Source organism: Puntigrus tetrazona, chromosome 6 (assembly GCF_018831695.1).
Source record: "Puntigrus tetrazona isolate hp1 chromosome 6, ASM1883169v1, whole genome shotgun sequence".
In the NCBI taxonomy this organism is placed as follows: Eukaryota; Metazoa; Chordata; class Actinopteri; order Cypriniformes; family Cyprinidae; genus Puntigrus; species Puntigrus tetrazona.
Window position 1 is genome coordinate 7,049,756 of NC_056704.1, and position 21,331 is coordinate 7,071,086.

General features: G+C 39.1%; 2 protein-coding genes across 3 annotated transcripts in view; one reads left to right on the forward strand and one right to left on the reverse strand.

Moving 5' to 3' along the window:
* Positions 1 to 1,428: 1,428 nt before the first annotated feature.
* ackr3b (atypical chemokine receptor 3b) lies at positions 1,429 to 6,091 on the reverse strand. Its single transcript, XM_043242416.1, has 2 exons — positions 5,921 to 6,091; positions 1,429 to 3,294 (listed from the first exon to the last, which is right to left on the reverse strand). The coding sequence occupies exon 2, from the start codon at positions 3,244 to 3,246 to the stop codon at positions 2,158 to 2,160; it is 1,089 nt and encodes a 362-aa protein (XP_043098351.1). The 5' UTR covers positions 3,247 to 3,294; positions 5,921 to 6,091; the 3' UTR covers positions 1,429 to 2,157.
* A 418-nt stretch (positions 6,092 to 6,509) lies between these two features.
* Positions 6,510 to 21,331, forward strand: part of iqca1 (IQ motif containing with AAA domain 1) — a 32,187-nt gene continuing 17,365 nt past the window's right edge. For both annotated transcript variants that reach the window (XM_043241237.1, XM_043241238.1), the window contains exons 1-9: positions 6,510 to 8,305; positions 9,615 to 9,942; positions 10,198 to 10,317; positions 10,439 to 10,618; positions 12,778 to 12,849; positions 13,018 to 13,220; positions 16,165 to 16,249; positions 16,412 to 16,561; positions 18,753 to 18,828. In XM_043241237.1, coding sequence (XP_043097172.1) covers positions 8,295 to 8,305; positions 9,615 to 9,942; positions 10,198 to 10,317; positions 10,439 to 10,618; positions 12,778 to 12,849; positions 13,018 to 13,220; positions 16,165 to 16,249; positions 16,412 to 16,561; positions 18,753 to 18,828 — 1,225 coding nt within the window. In that variant the 5' untranslated portion in view covers positions 6,510 to 8,294. The remainder of the gene's footprint in view (positions 8,306 to 9,614; positions 9,943 to 10,197; positions 10,318 to 10,438; positions 10,619 to 12,777; positions 12,850 to 13,017; positions 13,221 to 16,164; positions 16,250 to 16,411; positions 16,562 to 18,752; positions 18,829 to 21,331) is intronic.

The following is a 21,331-nucleotide window of genomic DNA, read 5'->3' on the forward strand; positions in this document are numbered from 1 at the left end:
AATAAGGTATGTGGTACAGTGGGCTCTGAAAGATGCGTCGTGACCAGAAAAATGTGTTTAGCAACAAAAACCTTCTGTCTTTTAATTAAATGCAGTAAGTAATACTTTCTAAATCACAGGTTTGAACGCACATGGCAAACGGGTCAGGTTATGTGTCTATATTTCCTTTGATTCAGGGGATTCCCAAGTCATAATGCTCTCCTTCAAATACATTTAAGTGTTTGTGAAAATCATAAATAGGTGCTTCATAAAAAAAAAAAAATTAAGGGAGAGAATAAGCCTTATTATTTTCTGAGGACTTTCCAAGAGAACGGTAATAATGCCTTCTCTAATTTGCACTGTCTAGAAACCCAGTCTCGGGGAACAACGGCAGGGTATATTTGAAACAAACACCTGGAACTTCTTCAGAACTACAAAGGAGAAGCACAGAAAACGAGGCTCCTAGAACAGTTGGTATGGATTAAACAAACCTCCCTTCTCTTTGAGCTGAGCTCACTAAAGATACAGAATGAGCTTGACCTCCCTGGAGATTTAAGTACACACAAACGCATACACAACCATACCCGTATGAACCATCCCCATGGGCTCAGTAAGTAATGTCTGTTCATCACGCCGATATAAGCCATATGGGCAGTTTTCCACTAAAAATGATTTGTACATTTCTTTTACTTTGATAATATGTAGGTCTGAATGTGGGCTTTAGCTAAATAAAAAAAAAAAAAATGCATAGGGTGTTTTAGAAATGAATGCAAATTCACAAAATATAATTAATTGAGAATTTAAAGTAAGGTTTATGTATATATTATGATGGAATCCATGATAATAATCTTGTTTTCATTTTCTACATTTACTAATAAATTTGTAACATTTAAAGTTGTATAGCATTTGTTAATGTATTATGAAAAAAGTTGAAGTTTAACATAAAGAGTTTACATGAAAATACTAAGCTAAAAAAAAATGTATGCATTGTCCGTTGCCAGTTCATTCACTTTAAAACAGTGTTTTGGCCTAAAAAATGCAAACTTGTTTAAAAATAAAAAAGGGATTCAAAGAGCACGTTTTGACTCATTAGTCTCTGTGTTAACTACAAAAAAAAAATTTGTAACATTTCTGTGAATTTGTGTGATTATGCACAATAATCTGTGAACATGGATCATTTTGACAAAATCTGTATGAAGAAAAAGAAGCTAAATTGTCATTTAAATATACCCTTAACAAATTCTAGTGCATTTAATAATGTCATCAAATTAAACCAAAATGTAAAGTATTACTAATATTGTATATGAAAAGTAGTGTATGACTTCCAGATGTATTGTAAAACATATAACGCATAACAGTTAAAGTTAATAATTAAATTAATGCTTAAAATGTGTTCATGGGTTCATTTGTAATACATCCAAAAAAAAAACATAGTTAAGACAATTCTGAGAAGATTGATACATCTTTTAATGGCACATTTTTATATGTCAGACAATACTTCAAAACACGTAGCATGTACACAGAGTATATAAATATAATTTTATTTACAAAACATTTACAAATGCTGCTAGCATTGTTCTAGAAAGGTACAACTGATCAAAAAAAAATCATTTTTCACAAGCATAGCATGAAGCATGACATCAATTTACAATAGCTATATCTAATCTTGATTTGGACTTGTTTCTCTCCACACTTTCCAGTTGTTTCCAGTTGTTTTCAATATACCCCTCCATTTGACCAGACGTAACATAACTGTACGTTAATGTGTATGTAAATATGACTTATAGTTTAAGCATGTTGGAGTCTTTCCAGCAGATGTAGGAAAGCCACAGATAAGCGGAGAAAGGGTTATACGAGTCTCTCTGTGGCTCCAGGACCGGAACGGAGCCTTTTCCACCAATTTCTAGAGTTACTACGCTTACATGCGCTTACAAATCAAATCATTACAAGTGCTTTCTCAATACATCTACAACTGTCATAAAATTGTACAAAAGGCATAAACATTCATCTGTTTATAAAGGTAACCAAACTGTACGTATACAAAGTTGTTTCACTATTTTACAAGCATTTAATTTGGTAAAGCCTCAAGAGCAAGACGTCCAGAGAGATTTACAAGACTGTTCCCTGTTTGTCTCCGAGATTACAAGTTTGGTGTTGATCGGCGGCGCCACAGAATGTTCATAATGGTCCCTGGTTCTCCACAGCCGAGTATTCTGTCTCAGACACACGTGAGGCATCGATAAGCCTAGCGAGGCCAGTTTTGGTAGAGTACTTGAAGATGAAAGCTTTCATCAGGTCGTAGCGGTAGTTCTTGTTGATGAAGTTGTAGATGATGGGGTTCACGCAGCAATGAAGGAGAGAGAACCACTGGGTGAGATTCAGCGCTGCATAGAGAGCGTTCTCCAGTGTGCAGTTGAAGGGAAGCACGTTGAGGAAGGTTAGAGTGTCAAGCAGCAGAGCTCCATGGTAGGGAAGCCAACACACTAGGAAGACCACAATGTAGGTGAAGATGAGACGACGGCTGATACGGCGTTCCTGGTCAGCTGAGGGTTGGATAGTACCGGCCAAGAGGATGTAGAACACAGCTATGATAGGGAAGGGGATGGCAAAGCCGAGCATGAAGAAGCTCATTTGGATTCCAACTGTCCACTCCTTAATACTGTCCACCGGGTACACTGGTTTACATATGATGCTGTCCGAATGGCTGGATTTCTCCGCCTGGAGGAAGTATGTTTCGGGGAGGGCGGCAAAGAACGCCAGCAGCCAAACGCCAACACAGATTAGCTGCCTGGTCCTTCTCTTCCTCTGACTGGGACCGTCTCCGAAAAGTTTCACAGACAGGTAGCGGTCCACACTCATACATGTAAGGAAAAAGATACTGCTGAAGAGGTTGACACTGAAGATCAGGTGTGTAATTTTGCACATGGCATCACCGAAAGGCCAGTGGCCGAGCTGAAGCAGAGAACTAATGGAGACCGGCAGAGTGGCCACTACGCAGAGGTCAGCGATGGCAAGGTTGAGGATATACAGGTGAGTTTCGTATCGTTTCCTTTCAGTTCGCACGTTCACCCACACCACCAGAGCGTTGGCGGCGAGGCCGATGATGAAGAGGAAGATGTAGAGAATAGAGAGGGCATAGAGCAGAGCCCTCTGGCTGAAGGTGCTGTGACACACTTCCACATGGGAGACATTATCGTCAAGGGTTGAGAAGTTCAGATCACCCAGTACGTCCAGAATGTCATTAAAGTCGTTCACGTTCACACTCATCTTGGCACGTCTTTGTTATTACCGCTTTTTGGACACAATGGCAGTGACCTGGAAAAAATAAATAAACAATTACATGTAGGCAGACAAAAATTAACACGAATAGGGTCTAATTAAAGGGACAGAAAAAATGTATAACAATGAAAGTTTATTTATAAAACACGCATAATCTGAAACACATCTCGAAAACACAGGGTCTCTTGTCGGAGGGAAGGACCTTGTACTGGATAAGGGGTTGTGGGGGGTTCATTGCATGGGTTTATTTCCCAGAGTTACTGGGTTGTACTAAATATATGAATTTAGTATCACAAAATCGAAGATGGAAGAGTTAATAACAAACAAGAATAAAGGTACACGTATATTGTATTCATACTTTTTTGTATTCATGAATTAATGTCATATGGTGTAACCATCAAGTAAAAATTAAGAGCATATTTTGAATACTTGTGATGGTATACATACTAATTATTATTTTACTAAGGGGTAAAAAAAACTTTTGTTCACAAATAATGTATAATTTTTTAAGAGTCGCACCATATGACATTTTACAATGCATTACAATTGACATAACATCATGAACATCTGCAAATGATTTTGCAGACAACATTTTTTACAAATTGTTAAAAATTAGCTTTAGTGTTACTTTATTGTGTGTAATATTATCAATCTAAATTAATTAAAAAGGCAATAGTGCTTCATTGCTCAAAGGCTGTGTCGTACTGCTCTGCTGAACATAAGGACTAGATTCCCAGCAGCAAAACTTGTTGGCAGACCTCAGCTATCATGCAATGACCCAGTGAATAACTAAACAGATATCCATGGAAAATGGGAGGCTTTTTCCCTATACAAAAAGTTCAACATAACCAATGGGCCATGCAATAGAGTACAATGATAGAGAACAGAGTGCAATGCCTCTGGAGGCATTAGAGAGACTGATGCCTGTTAGAAGAGAGACAAGTCATAGACAGAAGAGAGGAGGATGGGCGGTGGCTGCTCCCTCTGCGACACAGAGGGGTGAAAGGTTCTTTTCTTAAAATTATATGCTCAGCTTGAGTGCTGAATGCCAGGCTTTGAACTGACAAAAGCTAAAGAGAACACAAAACAGCCACACTGGCGCTATGTCAAAGTTTTTCATTTACACATTCCCAAACACACATCCCTAATCACACAGTTTTGATCTTCAATCCTCAGGGCTTGCATAATAATAATAAAAGCATTGGACCGTTTAAGTACGCTTTTAAAAATTTGTGCGGTGAAGCAGAAATGATAAACACAGTTACGCTCTTACTTAATCTGTCATTTCTAAAGTGAACACGGAAAAATACGTTTAATATAAACAAACCATCCATTTCCAGTTGGCCTGTCGTGTTTTGCTAAAGAACCATCAAGTGATAGAATTTGTTTAGGCTTGTTTATTTTTATTCCAAATCAACCCGCTGTTTTGACCCTGGAACACAGTTAGCGGCTGACCTTAATATCATTAAAGGAAATATGAGAAGTGGCACAGCTGCTCTTAATGCATTCTGTGATCCTTACATGCAAAGATCTTCTAAAACAAAGACAGAGCTGGACATCATTAGATTACGGAGACAAAAAGGCCAGCGAAGCCTCTGACCGGACTTAGCTGCAATTGAAAAAATCAGGTGTCATAAAATGTGATGGTCCGTTACATACGGCCTCAAGCACCACCATGACGTCCCCCAGCCTTGTTGTAAAGCTATTGCATTTACACTGCTCAAACACAGCAGCCCCCTCACCTGATCTTACGGCCCCAGGCAGCAAGCACACTTGCCCGCACAAAGAGTTAGCTCTGAGGACACAGAGACTCTCCGTCCAGTGCCCTCCTTCCCCCTCTCTCCCCGTCTCTCTCACTTGAAGTCTCTAAGTTCCACTGAAACTCAGTATTGTTTCACTCCAAGCATTTTGCAAGGAATCGTCGGTCATGGTTAAAGCATGCAATCTTCACTGTAAGCATTATTGCGTGGAAAACAACTATTCAATGAGCAAAACAAATCCCATGAAAGTAAAATGCTGCAAAAAAAAAAGGTAGCTCATAATAATAAGTCAGTTGCAGAAGCGAATATTGCCCATCACCGAAACCACCTTTGGTCCTAAATTCCAGTAAAATTCACATGCAATTTTAAAATTGAACAAAACGCGACTTCTCCATACCTCAACCAACAAACAACCTCATTTTGTAGCATGAATGGATTCACAGGAACCAAGAAAACAGACCGAAAGGGTATCGAAACAAAGTGTTCCTCTACCTGGCCCCTTTACACAAGACGCAAGAGCGCACGTGCTTAAAATATGGATTTAAAGTGTTCTCTAATGTGCAACAACGTTCATTTTATGTCAAATGAAATACAAATGGACATTGCTATTAAAGGGACAAATCCGCGGGATGAAACAACTGCTAATCCACACCTCCAACCGAGAGTTTCGACTCGCGTTAAAAAGTGCTTTTTAAGTACCTTAACTTAAATCAGAGCAAATTGCGTGAGGCTATAAAGTCAATATTAAAACTGATAACTTATAACACCTTTTACGATTAGTTTGAACTGTTCGGAGATCATTAGGTACGGTCCGATGCGCGCACGAAAAGGCTGCGTTTAAAGACCAAAACCTCGCGCGCAGACACGCGCGCACGCAAACAAGACGTGGAAAACAGACTTACAATACTTGCGGTGTGTTCTGGTTCTCCTGGACTTCGGTAGCGAGATTCTGACGCCTGGAGAAGATGTCAACGTCTCGTGGTTATCCGTGCGAGAGGATGGCGTGATTGTTCCTCTGCGCTCCGACAGCACTTGCTGATATAGCGCCGCGAGTAACGCCTCCCGAGGCCGATCGGAAAAGTGAATCACTCAAGTTTCTGTCCAACAACAATGTGAGTGGAGGACGTGCGACACATCGGATTTCCACTCCCTGTTTAAATAGCGATATAAACAAAAAGGCTGTTCGACTTTCAGAATAAGCTTTTGTGTTTTTGTTTGAGTTGTTTAGAAAAAAAATATTCAGGAGTGAAATGTTCTGTATGTTCAAACAGTCTCCAGATTTTTATGTGAGTAAAGCATTTTAGATTTGCACTTTTCATTCACGAATACTGTAACAACAAATATATTATATTGCTAGCATTCCTTTTAAAAAGTTATATAAGTTACACATTTCTAAGAGAATGTAGGCTACCAACTGGTTTATTAATGACTAATTATAAAATAAGTATTCAAATATCATAATAATTTGTCGTAATGTCATATGACTTAGTGCTTCATGTTAAAGTCTCACTTAAGTTGTAACTTGCGACTTGCTGTTTGTTAGTAGCAGGTGAATTTTGCTTTGTTATTTTTCCTGTCCCACGACTGTATTATTCTTTTTGCATCCTCTTGGCAATCCCACAAAGACTTCCAGGCAGTCTGCTAAATTTAACCACAAGGAAGCTCACCTGTTCTGAATCTTCAGCTGGCCTCTGTTTAGCTTTATATTTTCTGGCTAAGGGCCAGCGCCTATTGTGTGTGATATGGAAAAGTGGAAACCCAAATAAAACATTCTCAACGTTATCAATGCAATCTTAATAGGATAAATTGTTTAGAATTACGGATTGAACGAAGCAGAAGCAGTAGTGCATTGATTCAACGTAATTTGGCTTCCTACCGATGGAAAGAGATAAGCTAGATGAATGCAACTGTAACCACAACGTTACATGGAAAATGTTGTGTTGCCAGCATTATTTTTTGACTGATCAATGCAAACATATCAACTGAGACTGTACAACTGCCAAAACAATAAACGTAAATTGTGTAGCTGACCCTTAAATGGGATTTAACACGTACACATGCAAGGACTTTCCAGAATAACAGCTCCCACATTAAAGGCAACTTCACCAACATTTGATTGTTCAATGGTCTCCGTTTGAAGACCACGCAGGGTGGAAACCATCAGGTCTTTTTGTGAGAAGCATGCATTGAAATCCAGCAGTCGAAAAACATTTGGTTTTGGTTAGGGGCGTAGTCTGGTAAACCGAGACATGTTCCAAATTAAAGATTGTTAAAATGGTCCTTCCATCTTATTAGGTTTCCACTGGAGTCCATACTATGTCTGCAGGAAAGGAAATAAAAGGTTTTCACAAAATAACGCTGGTTTTGGATTCAATTCTTTCTCTCTATAAAACGAAAACATCACAAACGGTTTTATTAACAAATTGCTATCAGCAGCCCGATGCTGTTCGCATCCCATCACAGATTGAAGCCTGTATAAAGGGAGCACTTTAGAAACCTCCATCCATGGCGGGACCACCAGCAAAGTAGGAGACAAGGACAAATGATGCGTCCATTGATAAATAAGTTGCACGTTGCTTTTCCACAGTCTGCGTTTGCATACCTACCTGCCCACGTGGTCTTTCGGCTATAGAATTCAAACAATGTGTGGCAGACCAGACATACGACAAAAAAAGGAACAGCTCGCTCTGCTTCCAACTTGACAGCAATTATTTCAAAACGTGCTGCGTCAGAAGACTTTTCCAAACTGCTTTGTTAACAAACGGCCAAACCTGCATTCATGCATTGAATGAGCCGAGCTACGCAAGCGTGGCGTCGCGTCGCGTCGCGTTGTGTTGCGCAGCGGGATGCCAAACAAGAGCTTGTTAGTAACAGAGGCTTGACGTGCTCGAGGCTTATCGGATAAGATAAGGAAACGACGAAAACGAGCGGCTGGTGCATTCATTATGCGTCAGAATCGCGTTATGCGTTATAGTTGATAGAGTATTGTATTCCGTTTTTGACCAGTCGCCTCTGTGCCCCCTTTTTTCAGAAGCAGTGAAGAGGCTTTGATCTGGTTGCCATGGCAGCTGTCAGAAGCGCAGAGCAAAACCGCAGCCTGCCTGGCGCGAGACTTGTCCAACTCTAGTTAGAAATGCTTAACTGATGAATTCTAATCGAGACTTGCTGCTTGGACGGTTTACCTCGCTTCGTTTAACCATTTCGGTTTCGAAAGCGGCGGCTTGCAATTGTGGCATCCCTCTGATATTCAGAAACTAGCGCGTGGAATCGCTAAGGATGTCGCAGAGGTGAGTAATAACCGTGCTTTGCGCACTCCAATGCAAAAGGGGAATGCTGACGTGACGCCAAGAACGTGTTTATAATTAACTAAAAACGCGTAATGTCTGTGTGAGAAAGTGAATATTTGTTACAGCTATTAACTCAGGCTTGATTTTGTAACAAGGTAACGTGCAACATTTCTATGAGCAAAAAAAAAGAAAGTTTCAAAAGAAGAAAAGAGTTATAGTAAGAACGCCTACTAGGAGAAAGTCTACATTGTATTGCAGTTCCTATGGCAACACAGAGCCAAACTACTGACAACCAGCAGTATTTTTGTGCTCAAATCGGAGCTATTCAAATCAGCTTTCGTGTAGGTGGAAGTATGTTATTTTCAGTCATCCTACACCATTAGTTTTCTAAAGATGACCATTCGATTTAGTAGTACTGCATGTGTAAAGTGCTTCTCATCATTCGCTGTCTTCTGTGGACATTCGTTAGTTTCTGCAGATTTGTGGTGAACTGTAGTATTTCCTCCTTTGTTGTCTGCCATATTTAAGATATCTCTAAGAGGCGCCTCTCTATTTTATTGTAAATGTTCTTTTACAACCACCCTTCTAACCTCCTCCCCCACAGCTCCTCCCCAGCCCCCCCCCCCTTCCGCTCTAACTATCCCGTCCCCTCCTTTGATTTTGCCATCCCTACAATTTGAGTAGCTCTTGGCAGTGCTAATGCCCAGAGGGGAACAATACTGTATGGGCCCATCAGAATAAGAAAAGAAGGTGGTTTCACCCTCGCCATGAACTCTTTCAACCATCACAAAAGGAGCACCCACACGCAAGGGAGTCAAAGAGGTCAGAGGACATCTGTGGAATTCATGTGTATTCAACTTTAGAAAACGAGGAACGGAGAAATAATGTTTGTCAGGGGATTTCTTCTATTATGTGGCCTAATATGCTGACTTACAGTGAATTCAGTGTGCGTTCTGTGGTTTTCCACATTTAGGTTGCACAGTCAGACACTGGGGCTAATTTTGGCCTGAGGGCCTAAAAACCGAGGGTCGGGAAAACTTCCCCAGAGGGCAGGTGCTCTCTACAGGTGTAATTAGGCCTGTTAACAAGCACTACTGCAGATTTACACGTCTCCGCTGATTTCATTTCAAAGACGGATTGCTGTGGAAGGCCATGGAGTTTTTAAATATGGAAAATCCTATATAAATTGGCATGCATAACAAACGTAATCAAACGTAACGCTATCCATACACTAATAAAGTGACAGCAGAAATAAAACGTACAATTTACGGGGTTATTATCATAAATATAATCTTTTTCCTCTACCCAGTGCATATGGCCAAATGTGGGATGCTGCCCAGGGAGCTTTGGAGGACCTTTTGGAGGATGAATATCCCACAATGCAGCTCCATCCTCAAAAGGACCGTCTTCAGGTCTTTCAGACGCTGGCAACTTTCTACCTGCGCTACCTGAAGATATTCCGTGCCCTGGAGGAGGTTTATGATCAGATTGTTCACCCCCAAAAGAGGCGCGTTGTGCACCAGGTTCTTGAGGGGGTGATGGGACGACTTGTAGAGCTGAAGAACGAGATGGTAGAGCTGGAGTACTCAGAGTTTCACTACTTTGATGACATGTTGCAGGATTTCAAAATGACACCTGTGAGTGAGATAACATGGGAATGTTTTGGTCTCTTGTGGTTGTACATTCAGAGCAGAGGGCCTGAAGGGAATTAGGAGATTTGGGTTTGGGGAAGATTTAGCTGCTCAATGTCAAAGTGGATTTTAGTGAGCTAAGCCTCTTGTTTTTCTCTGAATTTAGTGGAAACTAATTGGGGTCACTAGTGCACTAGTTTTACATATGACCTTCTCTATTCAGGGCTGTAATAGCTGAAAATGGTTTGACTCTCGTTTTAGGAGGATCTTGAGGTGCCTATTCCACGCTATTTTGTGAGGGAGAAGATGAGGGCACTGAAAGAGAGAGAAAAGATGTTGGCTCATATTTTGGCTAAAGGAGGACGTCAGGAACATAAAACTGTGAGTGTGTCACAGTCAATGAAATATAAAAGCTCTCCATACAAATGCATGTCATGCAAGTCAAACAATAATAGCTGTGCAAAGTACTGGATGTATGTGATTCTGGTGTCTGGTTAAGCAGGTACCAGTTCAGTCCATGTCTGTGGAGCGGGCTGTGTGGCTGCTGCAGGTCAGTGAGCGAGCTCGGCAGGGAAGACTGAGAGCTCACTTCATGAAGACAATTCGGCAGGAGGAACAAAGAAGACTTCAGGGTAACTCTAGCATGCTGGACCCTAACCAGGCAGCCACCTGCATTCAGAAGGTATCAGACATCACTGCATCAACTGATGCATTGCATAGATGGGTTTCATACTGCCAAAATAAATAAATGATGTGGGAAAATGTTAGGCAATAAAAGGAAATATTTCACTTAAAATGGTTTGCCTTTCATTACTTACTCACCCTCAAGTCATTCCAAAATCTGCATCTTTCAAGAACTCTGAAGCTCTACGTGCAATTAATCATTGTTTTAACTGGTATATATATCCAAGAATTGTTAAACAAACTAATTTTGCAAGCTTAAAAGTTTAGTAAAAGCAGTGATAACTGTCAGACAGTGATAAATATCTTTTGTGTTGCTGATTTTACAACTTTCTGTTATTACATTACTGTTAGTTAGTAATTCTGTTGTGATGTTAAAGGCTCGTATTTTTTACATTCGTCACTGTTCTTGAGATTTTGTGCATTAAGTGCTGAGGCGTATTTATATTAGAATCACTTTAAATTATATTCTAAATATCATTGCTTTGTATTGTGATTGCTCTTTCAGAAACAAAGATGGCACAGTTCGCTTTATATGTGAAAAGTTCTATAAAACCAACAATCTCACGACAAATTCGTATGTATATTACTAATTTGTGTTAATTCGTACACATTTTTTGTACAATTTGTCTGAAACCCCAGAGACGGATAGGTTTAGGGCTATATCTGTTTTATATATAATAACTATATTTGGTTAATCTCTGTTTTCGGTTATAGTGTTACTAACTGAAAGTCTGATGAACAAGACATTTGTAGTTGTTCAATTCACATTTTCACACTGACTAAACAAAGTAGCATTACTTAGGGGAATTACGACAATCGTTAGAGAATTTAAAAACATGAGTGCATCATATTGCCCTTAATTTTTAACCTTTATTTATTTATTGGTTGGTGAACATTTCTCACAGGTCTCACAGGTATTCATGAATGAACATTAGGACTACACATTCAGTGTCGTCAGAGTATGCCAACTGGCTGTTGAGGAAGTAAATAAAAAACAATTATGGACCTGAAGATTACATCGTAACATTGCATCAATAAATATATAACTAAATAAATAATAAGTGCCTGCTGCCCTACCTGTGAATGAACTCAAATGCTGTAGAGGTCAGGCCATCTCCTATCACAGTCATCAGTTGTCACATTTGACGTGAAGCCCACTCACAAAGGACTACGAATGACATGCGATCCCACCCAAGCATAAAAGATATATGTCCAACTCATCTGTGGGAATAATGTGCTTGTAGGCCCTTTGGCAGCAAGAGGGAGATTAGCATTGTAGTGTTGAGAGATGGGAAAAGGAAAGCATTCCTGAATTTTAGGTGTTTTTTTTCAGTACCGTCTTAATCATGAAATCTGAGCTCATGTATCCTGACGTCTTTTTGAGTGAGTGTTCGCTACGGTTGTTGAACCCAGACATAGATGTAGCCTGAAAGAGATAGCAGATATGATTTCGGAGCTCTGAAGTTTTTGCTGTGCAGGTGTGAAACTGACATTGAGTGAAAAGGTACAGAAAAGCATAGCCGGAGCTCCTCGTGGGTAGCTCATGGGTAATTCACTTTCAAAAAAAGCTCATACAACAAGCATTTTGTGCTGTGGAGTGAATGCGATTACAGGAGGTGATGAACAGAGATTTTGGGCTCTCACACTGCAAGGCTGTTTTCATACGGACTAATCCTCCCTTCGCTCTTATTCTGTAGCTCACAGCAGATTTCTGTGCTGTGAAACCCTGGAAACATAATCCTCTCTCTTCAGTTGGCCGTTGCTGTCTTAGCATAATTGTCGTTCAAAATAAAAAGGAGGATTTATTAAAAAAACACAAAAAAATTCCCTGCCTGCATTTATAAGTTGTGAGCTGAGTCTTGAGATTGATTTGCCATAGTTGTTGGGGTTATCTAAATACAAACCTCCCCACATCTTCAATGACAAAATAAATGATCAAAATCAGTTTGCTAGAATTTCAGTTGCTTTCAGTACATTCCTCTCTTTCAAAAGTCCACAGTGAATGCAAGAAGACGGCAGATTGTTTCTCACTAGATAACACAAGAGCAGAAGAATGTACTTGATGTCAAAGTGACTATGATAGTATCATTTCTGGTATGTGTCCTCACTTTTCCACCTTTCTTGCTATTATGATGTGTTTTTCGCTCTGTCTTCTAGGTTTGGCGGGGGTATAGAGACAGGAGGAGGATCAACAAGGAGTGTCTAGAGGAGATGATATTTTTGGGAATGGTAAACACCGGGATGCTCTGCCAGTTTTAAGTGAAAAGTGAAAGTCTTTTCTTGAATTTGTTGTTTTGTGCATATCTCCTGCTATTTTCGATCACACCACATTCTGAACTTTATGTACCCTTTGTTGTCAGTTTTTCCATCATTTGTCTCCTGGTGCCCTGTTTCCAGATACCAGCCCAGCAAACGACCCCCAGCCCCTTTCAATTGCATGCCCAGCAGGTGGAAAGCAGGAGGCATTGTGTGCAGGAGGAACATGAGGCTGAGTACCAGAGGGAACTGGTCAACATCAAAGAGTCGGTGTGGTCTGTCGATGGGCCAGATATTAAAGAGAGTCTGCAAGAACAAATACGCCAGTGGTTTCTTGAGTGTCGGTAAGCCATACACAAAATTTATGAATACACAGCAGGGTTACAGTTTTCACATTGTTTTTGTCCTGTCTATTAATTTATTGAGGAAAAATGCAATTCATACATTTGCGTTGCATGAATACATTTCTTGTGAAGGGAATGTATTTTTTTTATATGTGGGATTTATAAGTTAGTCAAATATTAGGTCAGGTAAAGAAGAAAAAAATTAGATTTTTAAAAATTACCCCTTGATAAGAGCAGATCATTTATTATAATAAAGTAATAATAATAATAATAATAATAATGTGCGTGTGTGTGTAATAAAAAAAGGACATTCTGCACAGTTCCTACTGACTATATGTCAAGGTAATAAAATAAATAATAATTATTTTAAAAAATTGCCTTTGAATGACCTTAAAAAAGGAAAAATTAAAAATGTTTGCTCACGATTTTAACCTGTAACAAAAAGTTTTTAATTTTTACTGGACACATTTTTGTAAAACTGTAAAACGGTAAGTTTTTTTTTAAAACCACATAAAACAAACTTGGTACGTATGTTTTAAACTAAAAGACCTGTATTTTTCTTTATTATGGACAGTACTATAGAAAGGTGTAAGTAATTGCACCAAACTGTTGCAAAATTTCGAAACTATTTTTTCCACCTATGAAAAAAAATGGCTTTTTGTTCCTTGGCATTCCTCCATTACTTTCTCAGAATCTCTTGAACTAATCACTTCTATGCAATCTTCTACCTCTTAGACTTCCCCCAATGTCTCCTTTTGCTAATCTGCTAATTTCCTTACACACTCTCAAGAGCTTTTGCTTGCATCTCCGTCCACTCAATCCATTATTTCACTCTAATTGTAAAGTACATTCCTGGTCTTTCGTCTCTTCCTTTTCTACAGAGGCTGGAATGTAAGCAGTCAAAGCGATGGTCACTTTTACCAGGGGCTGTTTATGCTTAGCTAATGCATGTGCTATTTTCAAGTGTGTAGAGTGAGACTGGGCTGATTAGTGCATTCCAGCCTGATTTACGGCCTGCCACTGCATGCTGCTGCCCATTAATGTGGAGACAACAGTCATAAGTCATCTCAGTCGGACAACACAATGTTGTGTGTGTGTTGTGGGGGGGTTCAGTAGCTTTGTCTATGGTTAGTGGCCCCTTTCTCTGGCCCCTTCCAATGACCTTGGTGGGCCCCTGCTGGTTGTATAAGGGATGTGTGGGATACCAGGTCAAGACCTGCAAGGTGAAGTATGTTGGTGTGGTTTCCATGTGCTGATGAAGTGGAAGAGTGAAAGGTGAAGTATTTGAACAGCCAAACAGATATATGCTGCAAAACATATAAGCACTTTATTATTACAATTTTCATCATGCTAACAAAATTCAGTTTATGGTTTGGAATCAGTATGATTTCTCTACCTGGTCTCATGGCATAATCATACCTCGGTGCAGTTTTTAGCAAGAGAAATAAATACATTCTAATATATTGCAGCAGTTTTCAAACGAAATCAACATTAGAGGCAGTAAAACTCCAAATCCTTTTACTGCTTTTCACACAAATTTACACAGTTTCGATTAATAAGGCATAATTTTTGCACCATTACTTGATTTTATGTTATGACTTCAAAACAAAATGCTGGGATATTTTAAAACTGATGGTCTTGGAACATTAGTATCACACATATCCAGCTTCTTATCTATGGGTTTTTATAGATAGCAGGTTTGTTCTGTAGCTCACGGAGTATCAGAGATGTACTTGAGAGGCAGGGAGCACCGGTTTGAATCTCAACAAAACAGTTTAACTCTGTGTAAAAGTTGAAATAGCACGGTTGCATCAGGAAATGCCATTTTATATCAGTTTTGCATTTCTTAACACTATTGGGTAGGTTTACGGTTTAGGGTATAGGGCATATTTCCAACAAGATAGAGCATTAACTTTTAGCAACAGTCCACGGATATTCCAGTTTTGAACCACTGCTAAACATACCTATATCAACATAACATAAATGTGCCAGAGTTCACGTACAGAACCTGTGTTTTAGCACCACTCAGTGGAAATTTGCCTTTGAATCTGCAGTGAAACACGCAGCAAGGCATGTAAAAATAGTATATATTCAATTTTCCAATACCTTTGTGTTTGAAATATTCTGATTCACCTTGTAGGTGGTTCAATGACATAACACTTCAACAAAGATCTGTATGGGAAAATGGAAAAAAATACAACATCACTGAACAATTGCGTGGGCACTAATGCACTCTGCACTGAGGTAGCTCAGCACTTTCATTGTACAGTCCCTTTATTTAGGTGTCGAATAAAAAACATGCTTGGATTATTCAGAACGAAGTGAATCTATTTTTCTTCAAGTGAACAGATTTAGTTGAAATTCAATCCACTGCATTACAGTAGTTCAGCTTTCAGCATGAGCTACCACATTGGAAGCGAGTTTTAGCAGTGTGCTACTGATTAAGTTAGCTAGAGCTCTCTGACTGACGCTTTTACCCTGTTATTCTAAACCTGCCCCAGCTCCCCGGAGAGTCAGCGCTGGACCTGGCTAATGTATCCTCCCCATGTGTGAAGTTCACAGTTCAAATATGATGGATTTGCCTTTGTTCATGCGATCTGCTCTGTTTAGCTATATGCTCACACAGAAAATGAAGTATGTGTTACCTCATCTTTAAAAAATCTTTAAGGAAAATTGTGTTTTTCACGTAGAGTTCTTCTCATATATTTTACTTTTTGGGAGTGAAATTTAAAAAAACTAAAAAAGGTTTATAGGTAATAGGTTTCTGTGTAGACCTTAGTTTCTCAATATAAATTTTAAATTCATCCTCTGTGCATTTCAGCTGTTAAAAACAATCTAGAATGTCACCTTAAGTTCAAAATGTAATTAAATTTCTAAATACACATATAATATAATACGCTTTTTAATTAAATATTAAATTGCATTATTGCTTTTGTGTGTTTAGAGATGCCACAGGGAAGTTCCCCGACCTCCCAAGTCCCGAGGATGGAGGGTCTGCGTCTATATTTGCTCAGAAGACACCAGAACAGGTTACTATCAGTCTGCTGCATCCATCCAGACGCTATCCATCATATATTTGCTAATAAATATTATTTGATTTCATAAGGATTTTGATTGGTACTTTTTTAGATACAGAATAACATTTTTCATTCATGCTTGTTTAAGAATGTTAACATGTCGTGTTTTTGAAGGTTGCTGCTGAATTTGCTGCTAAAGAGGAAGAGAAGGAGAAGAATAAAAAGTCAAAAAGAGAGAAAGACAAAAAAGGGAATGACCGCAAAGAGAAGAAGAAAGGGAAGAAAGGGAAGATGAAAGGAAAAAAGGGGAAAGGAGATACAGAGGTGGGGCCATGCCTTGATTAAAACGTATCACTATTGCACACAAATCAATAAAGTATTTTTAAAGTATCTGTATCTGCAGAATTAAATCAGCTGATGTTGCACGAATTTGAGTGTCCAGTGACTCAGATTACCTTTGTGGTCACGTCCACTCACAGTGAACCAGACTTGGTTGAACTGCATAGTGCTGACTTTAGGTGAAGAATTTGATTACAGACCACTTTGTTTTCCATTGTACATTCTCATTTAGTGTTACCTTGGCCGATGTCTTAAGTTCAGGCAGGTTCTTATAACCTTATTTGCATTTCAGTCAGATGAAATCAGAGTTATAGGCGTTCCTTTCAGCATCTGTGCTAGACAGTTTCATTTCACCGATTTCCCTGAGGCAAGAAGGCCTGAAGTTTCCAGCTATTAAGTTAAAAGAGTCATAGATGAGAGAATTATGACTTATCATAGCAGCACTTGCATCATTCCATCTTAGAAAAAGACGTTTAACATACTCAGTACGCTCATATTGTCACGCATAATTGCGCATCGCAAATGTCTAGAGAACTGTAACATCCTTGCCAGTGTTCTGTTCAGGGTAGATTAAAATTAGGAATGCTGGGGATATTAGTTTGTTAAACTCATCGACAGTCTCCGGAAATATCTGTGATTTCAGCAAGGCGTTCCAGCTTTGTTCCAACTAGATTTGACAGCATTCTTGATAACCTCTTGCTCTCCCTATTCAGAACTCTTCCTCTTGTTAAACATAGATATAGCTTCTGTTTTCTGTACCACGACATCCAGACTTCCTGTGTTCCAATATTTTATTTTCACAAAGAGTTAAGATAAACTAGACAAGCGATGTTTTGAACCTTACTGGTGGCAGGCAGCAGTCTTTCGTGTTTAAGTCCAAAGTGATTTAGGTTCATGTGAGGTTTAATGTTCTCTGAGCTGACCTCTGAACGTCATATGCTGACCAGTGGCTACTGTGAGGCAGTCAAGCGATTAAAATGCCCGCTCATGCTGATTGGCTGCGTTCCGGAGTTTTAGAATGAAGCCTTTGTTCTTGCTTTCCTTCATAAGAGCACCTGTAATCCTCATTGGAGACCCGAACCACTGATATCTGCTCACAATGAGGCGAAAGACCAATCTGACCTTTTTCAAAGGCTCACATCCTGTTTGAAAGCTGAGCCTTTCAATAGTTAATTAAGGAATTTTTGTCAGAGCTCTTATGTTGGCCTAGTTCAGGCCTAGTTTAAATTTTCAAGTGCCACTCAAAGGCTGCTTGTTAAAGATCAACTAAGGCACTACCAAATACATAGTTGTGCAAAGAATGTTTTTAAATCTGTGATTAGTAACGGATTTCCACCACTATTCAAACTTATTTGATAAAAACAACATGACTAAAGGAGATATATTTTGAATAATATAAAACATGCAGGTTGAAAATCTTTAAAAAAAACAATTTATCAGAAAATAAAAGAAACACATTTTTAAAACCTTGATTTTTTGATCCCTATAACTGACTAAATCAATTGAACCTGGCAAATAAATCCTTTTTGCACATAAATCCTTTTGACCTGGCCACAGGTTTATTTGATATAATCTGCTAGATCCATTTGGAAGTTCTGTCTAATGCCACATGAATAATCATAAATCACAGCTCCCAGGCTCTTAAGTACCTTTCATATTTTCAGATGGATTTGTGTCTCTTTTGGGGGTCATTAGCCGCTAATGGAGAAATGTGTTTAAAGAAAGACGGCCCATAAAATATACAGCATGCATTTGGCTTACTCTTTCTGAAAATGCTGTACTCCCAAGCAGACGCACTCTGCGGTTTCGAGTGTGTGCTTGTGACACGCAAGCCAAACATTCGCGTGAGTATGTGAGGACGTTGATTTACTTTTAATGCGCGACCCCTAGTTGAGAGAAAGGAAAACAGGAGGCACCGTAAATCACGCTCGCGGCATCGCGTTCAGCCCCCGCTGTGTATTCACATCATTAAAATGCCAGTGCTGAGGGTGACCCCGCAACAGAGCAGTGCGCCCTGGGAAGAGCCTTGATCGCTCATGTGCGATCTCTGCGTCTCTGATATATCCATAACTTGACTTTACTTCTGAGAACTTGTCTATGTGAAGTTCGTATACAGAAAAACAGTGATGCTGTTCTTGTGAAAGACCCACCCTAATACAAACTGCCTGTTTTGTAGGAAGAAGAGAAGGGATGGAAGATGACTCCCAGTAACTTCCTTCCTACAGTAGTCGAGGGAGCCAAACTGTACAAAGGTAAGCAGGAGATGACGGCAAAAGGGTGCAGTCTGCGCGTCCGTCATCGAAAATTAATGCAGCTTTTCCCTGACCAAATGACTGATTCTCAACAATGTCAACAGTGTTTGTGTGAGGTCAACGAGCGAGTGAGCTTTCATCACAATTGTGACATGAGATGTGTCTGGAATACGTCTAAGTAACCAATAATGATAGGGCTTTGTCAGATTCTCAGGTCAAGACCAGTCCAGATGGTTCCCCACCCCACTTGGAACTTTTTTCCTCAACGTTTTTCTCTACGTCTTTCTCCTTCCCCCTTCTTTTGTGACTACAGATTCGTTTTCTTGCCCTCTCATTAAAACCTAGTCTTTTGACGCCACATTGAAGTCCAGCTCCTCCTCGTTCTATAATCAACAGCAGTTGTCTGTCAATCCCCCGTTGCCTCGGTTTCATGACAAGAACTGTTTTTACAGGCCCATATATCTCAATATTTGTTTGTAGGCGTATATCCAGTTCTCTCCAAAAAACTGACACTATAAAACTACTGATAAATTTAAAGTAAAAAACTGGCAGTTGCAGAATGCCAGACACTCAGTAAAAATATGGTGTTTAGAGGATGCTTTTGGATGCTTGTATATTTTATGAGTCATGACGGTTTAGATCAGCCCTGAGAAAGAGTAAACTGACATAAAGTTCAAAAATTTGCCGCATTATACACTATATAAGCTCTGCTATAAGTAGCCAACATACTCTGATGACAACAATTATATTAAATGGCAAAATCATATAGCACAAATTGGACCTTGGATTATATGAAAGCATATATCACAGTCACGGTTTAGGGTTTGGGTAAAAGGTTAGGCTTTATGTTTGAATTTGAAACAGTACTGTCAATGAAAAAAAATGTAATTAAAAAAAAAAATTTGTAAGCAAATATAAAATCAGTTTATAAATCATAGCAAATAATCATTTATTGTGAACAACAATATTAAGATGTTCTCACTAGAAAAAAATGAAGTTAATAAAGGAAATTCGATCTTTTTTATTGTTTCTTTACTACAGACCTATGGTACCAATATACGCTATGTTTTAATCAAACAATAAAAATATTGTTGTTGTCTTACATTTTCACTGTAAACTAAATCGTTTTTTTTTAATTAGTAATTTTTACTTCCAAAAAAACAGTTTTCATATATATTTCCAGTTTTTATTATAGTCTGTTATTCAGCTCAGACGTGAATTTTATAGATATCATAGAGTTTGTATAAAATATATATAAAAATATTAGAGTTATATAAAAATATTAGCATTTTAATTCAACAGTCCCCTTCACACAAATGGTTTTTGCCACATTTTACATCCAACCTACCTGGTGCTTCACTTGTGTATTATTTTGCATGGCGCAGCGTGTGTTTAGGTACAATGATTCAACCTCAGCATTGCCTGAAGAACAGCAAATCAATCAAATCACCCCCCAAACCTTGTGACAAGACAAGCATGTTAATGACTGAGACACTACTTCCTGTTAGTCTAGAGGTTTAAGGTCTCTCAACAGGAAATGAGAAGACTGGACTGCACTTCTGTGGTTAAATGATCCATGAAGACAGGGTATAGAGCTAGATCTCAGATCTTCCGGAACCATTGAACGTTTCTGTGCATGTCTGTGAACGTTTGTGTCAGTAGGGAGCAGGTGAACCAGAGGTCTGCGAAAACACATTCTAAACATGTCATTCTAGTATGTCCAGGATAGATTGCTATGACAACATCCTGCTCTGTTGCCTGTGTTCAGTGATTAGAGAACTTCTATCAACAAACTGCTTTGTATATCACACACACTTTTAGCTGTGGTCCGGTCCATTACCAACCATCTCTAGGGTCAGCTACAGATTTATCTTCTACTTTTACTACAACACACTCATTTATTTTCGGTTACCTGAGAGAGGTGTGAGGTATTTTTTAAAGTCAACATCTGATAAGGAAAATGTCTTTTTAAAGTCACTGAATCTTACATTTATCTCGCAGCTGTGCATTTGGCTTGTAACTCTGAATGAGTCCATCATTCTTCAAAGAACATAGAGATTCACTAAAGCGGATCATCCACTTTACATCTGCTGAAGTTCTCTGTGTTCTAAGCCCCTCCACATGTATTCATCACGAGGCGCGTTGACGTCAAGTCACGTCAGTTCTATCATCTACAAGTCTTTGATCTACAGGTCTTTCCCTTTAAACCATCAAACTGCGGTGTGATTGTAATATTAATACAATCTATGCATTGAGAAAGACTGATTTATAGCATAAAATGACGTATTGTGTGATGAACAACTATATAATACAGTACAAGTAAGTTCGATACAAGTAAAGCTCACTTCAGACTGACGGTCTGACGGAGAGCTGCACTGCAACGTGAACTAAGCTGCAGTTTCTGGGTAACAGCTGCAGTACACTGGCACGGATACTGCTGCAGTTTTCATATTTCGCTATACACAGTTGCTTTTTCAGTAACCTACCATATGCTGCGGCTTCA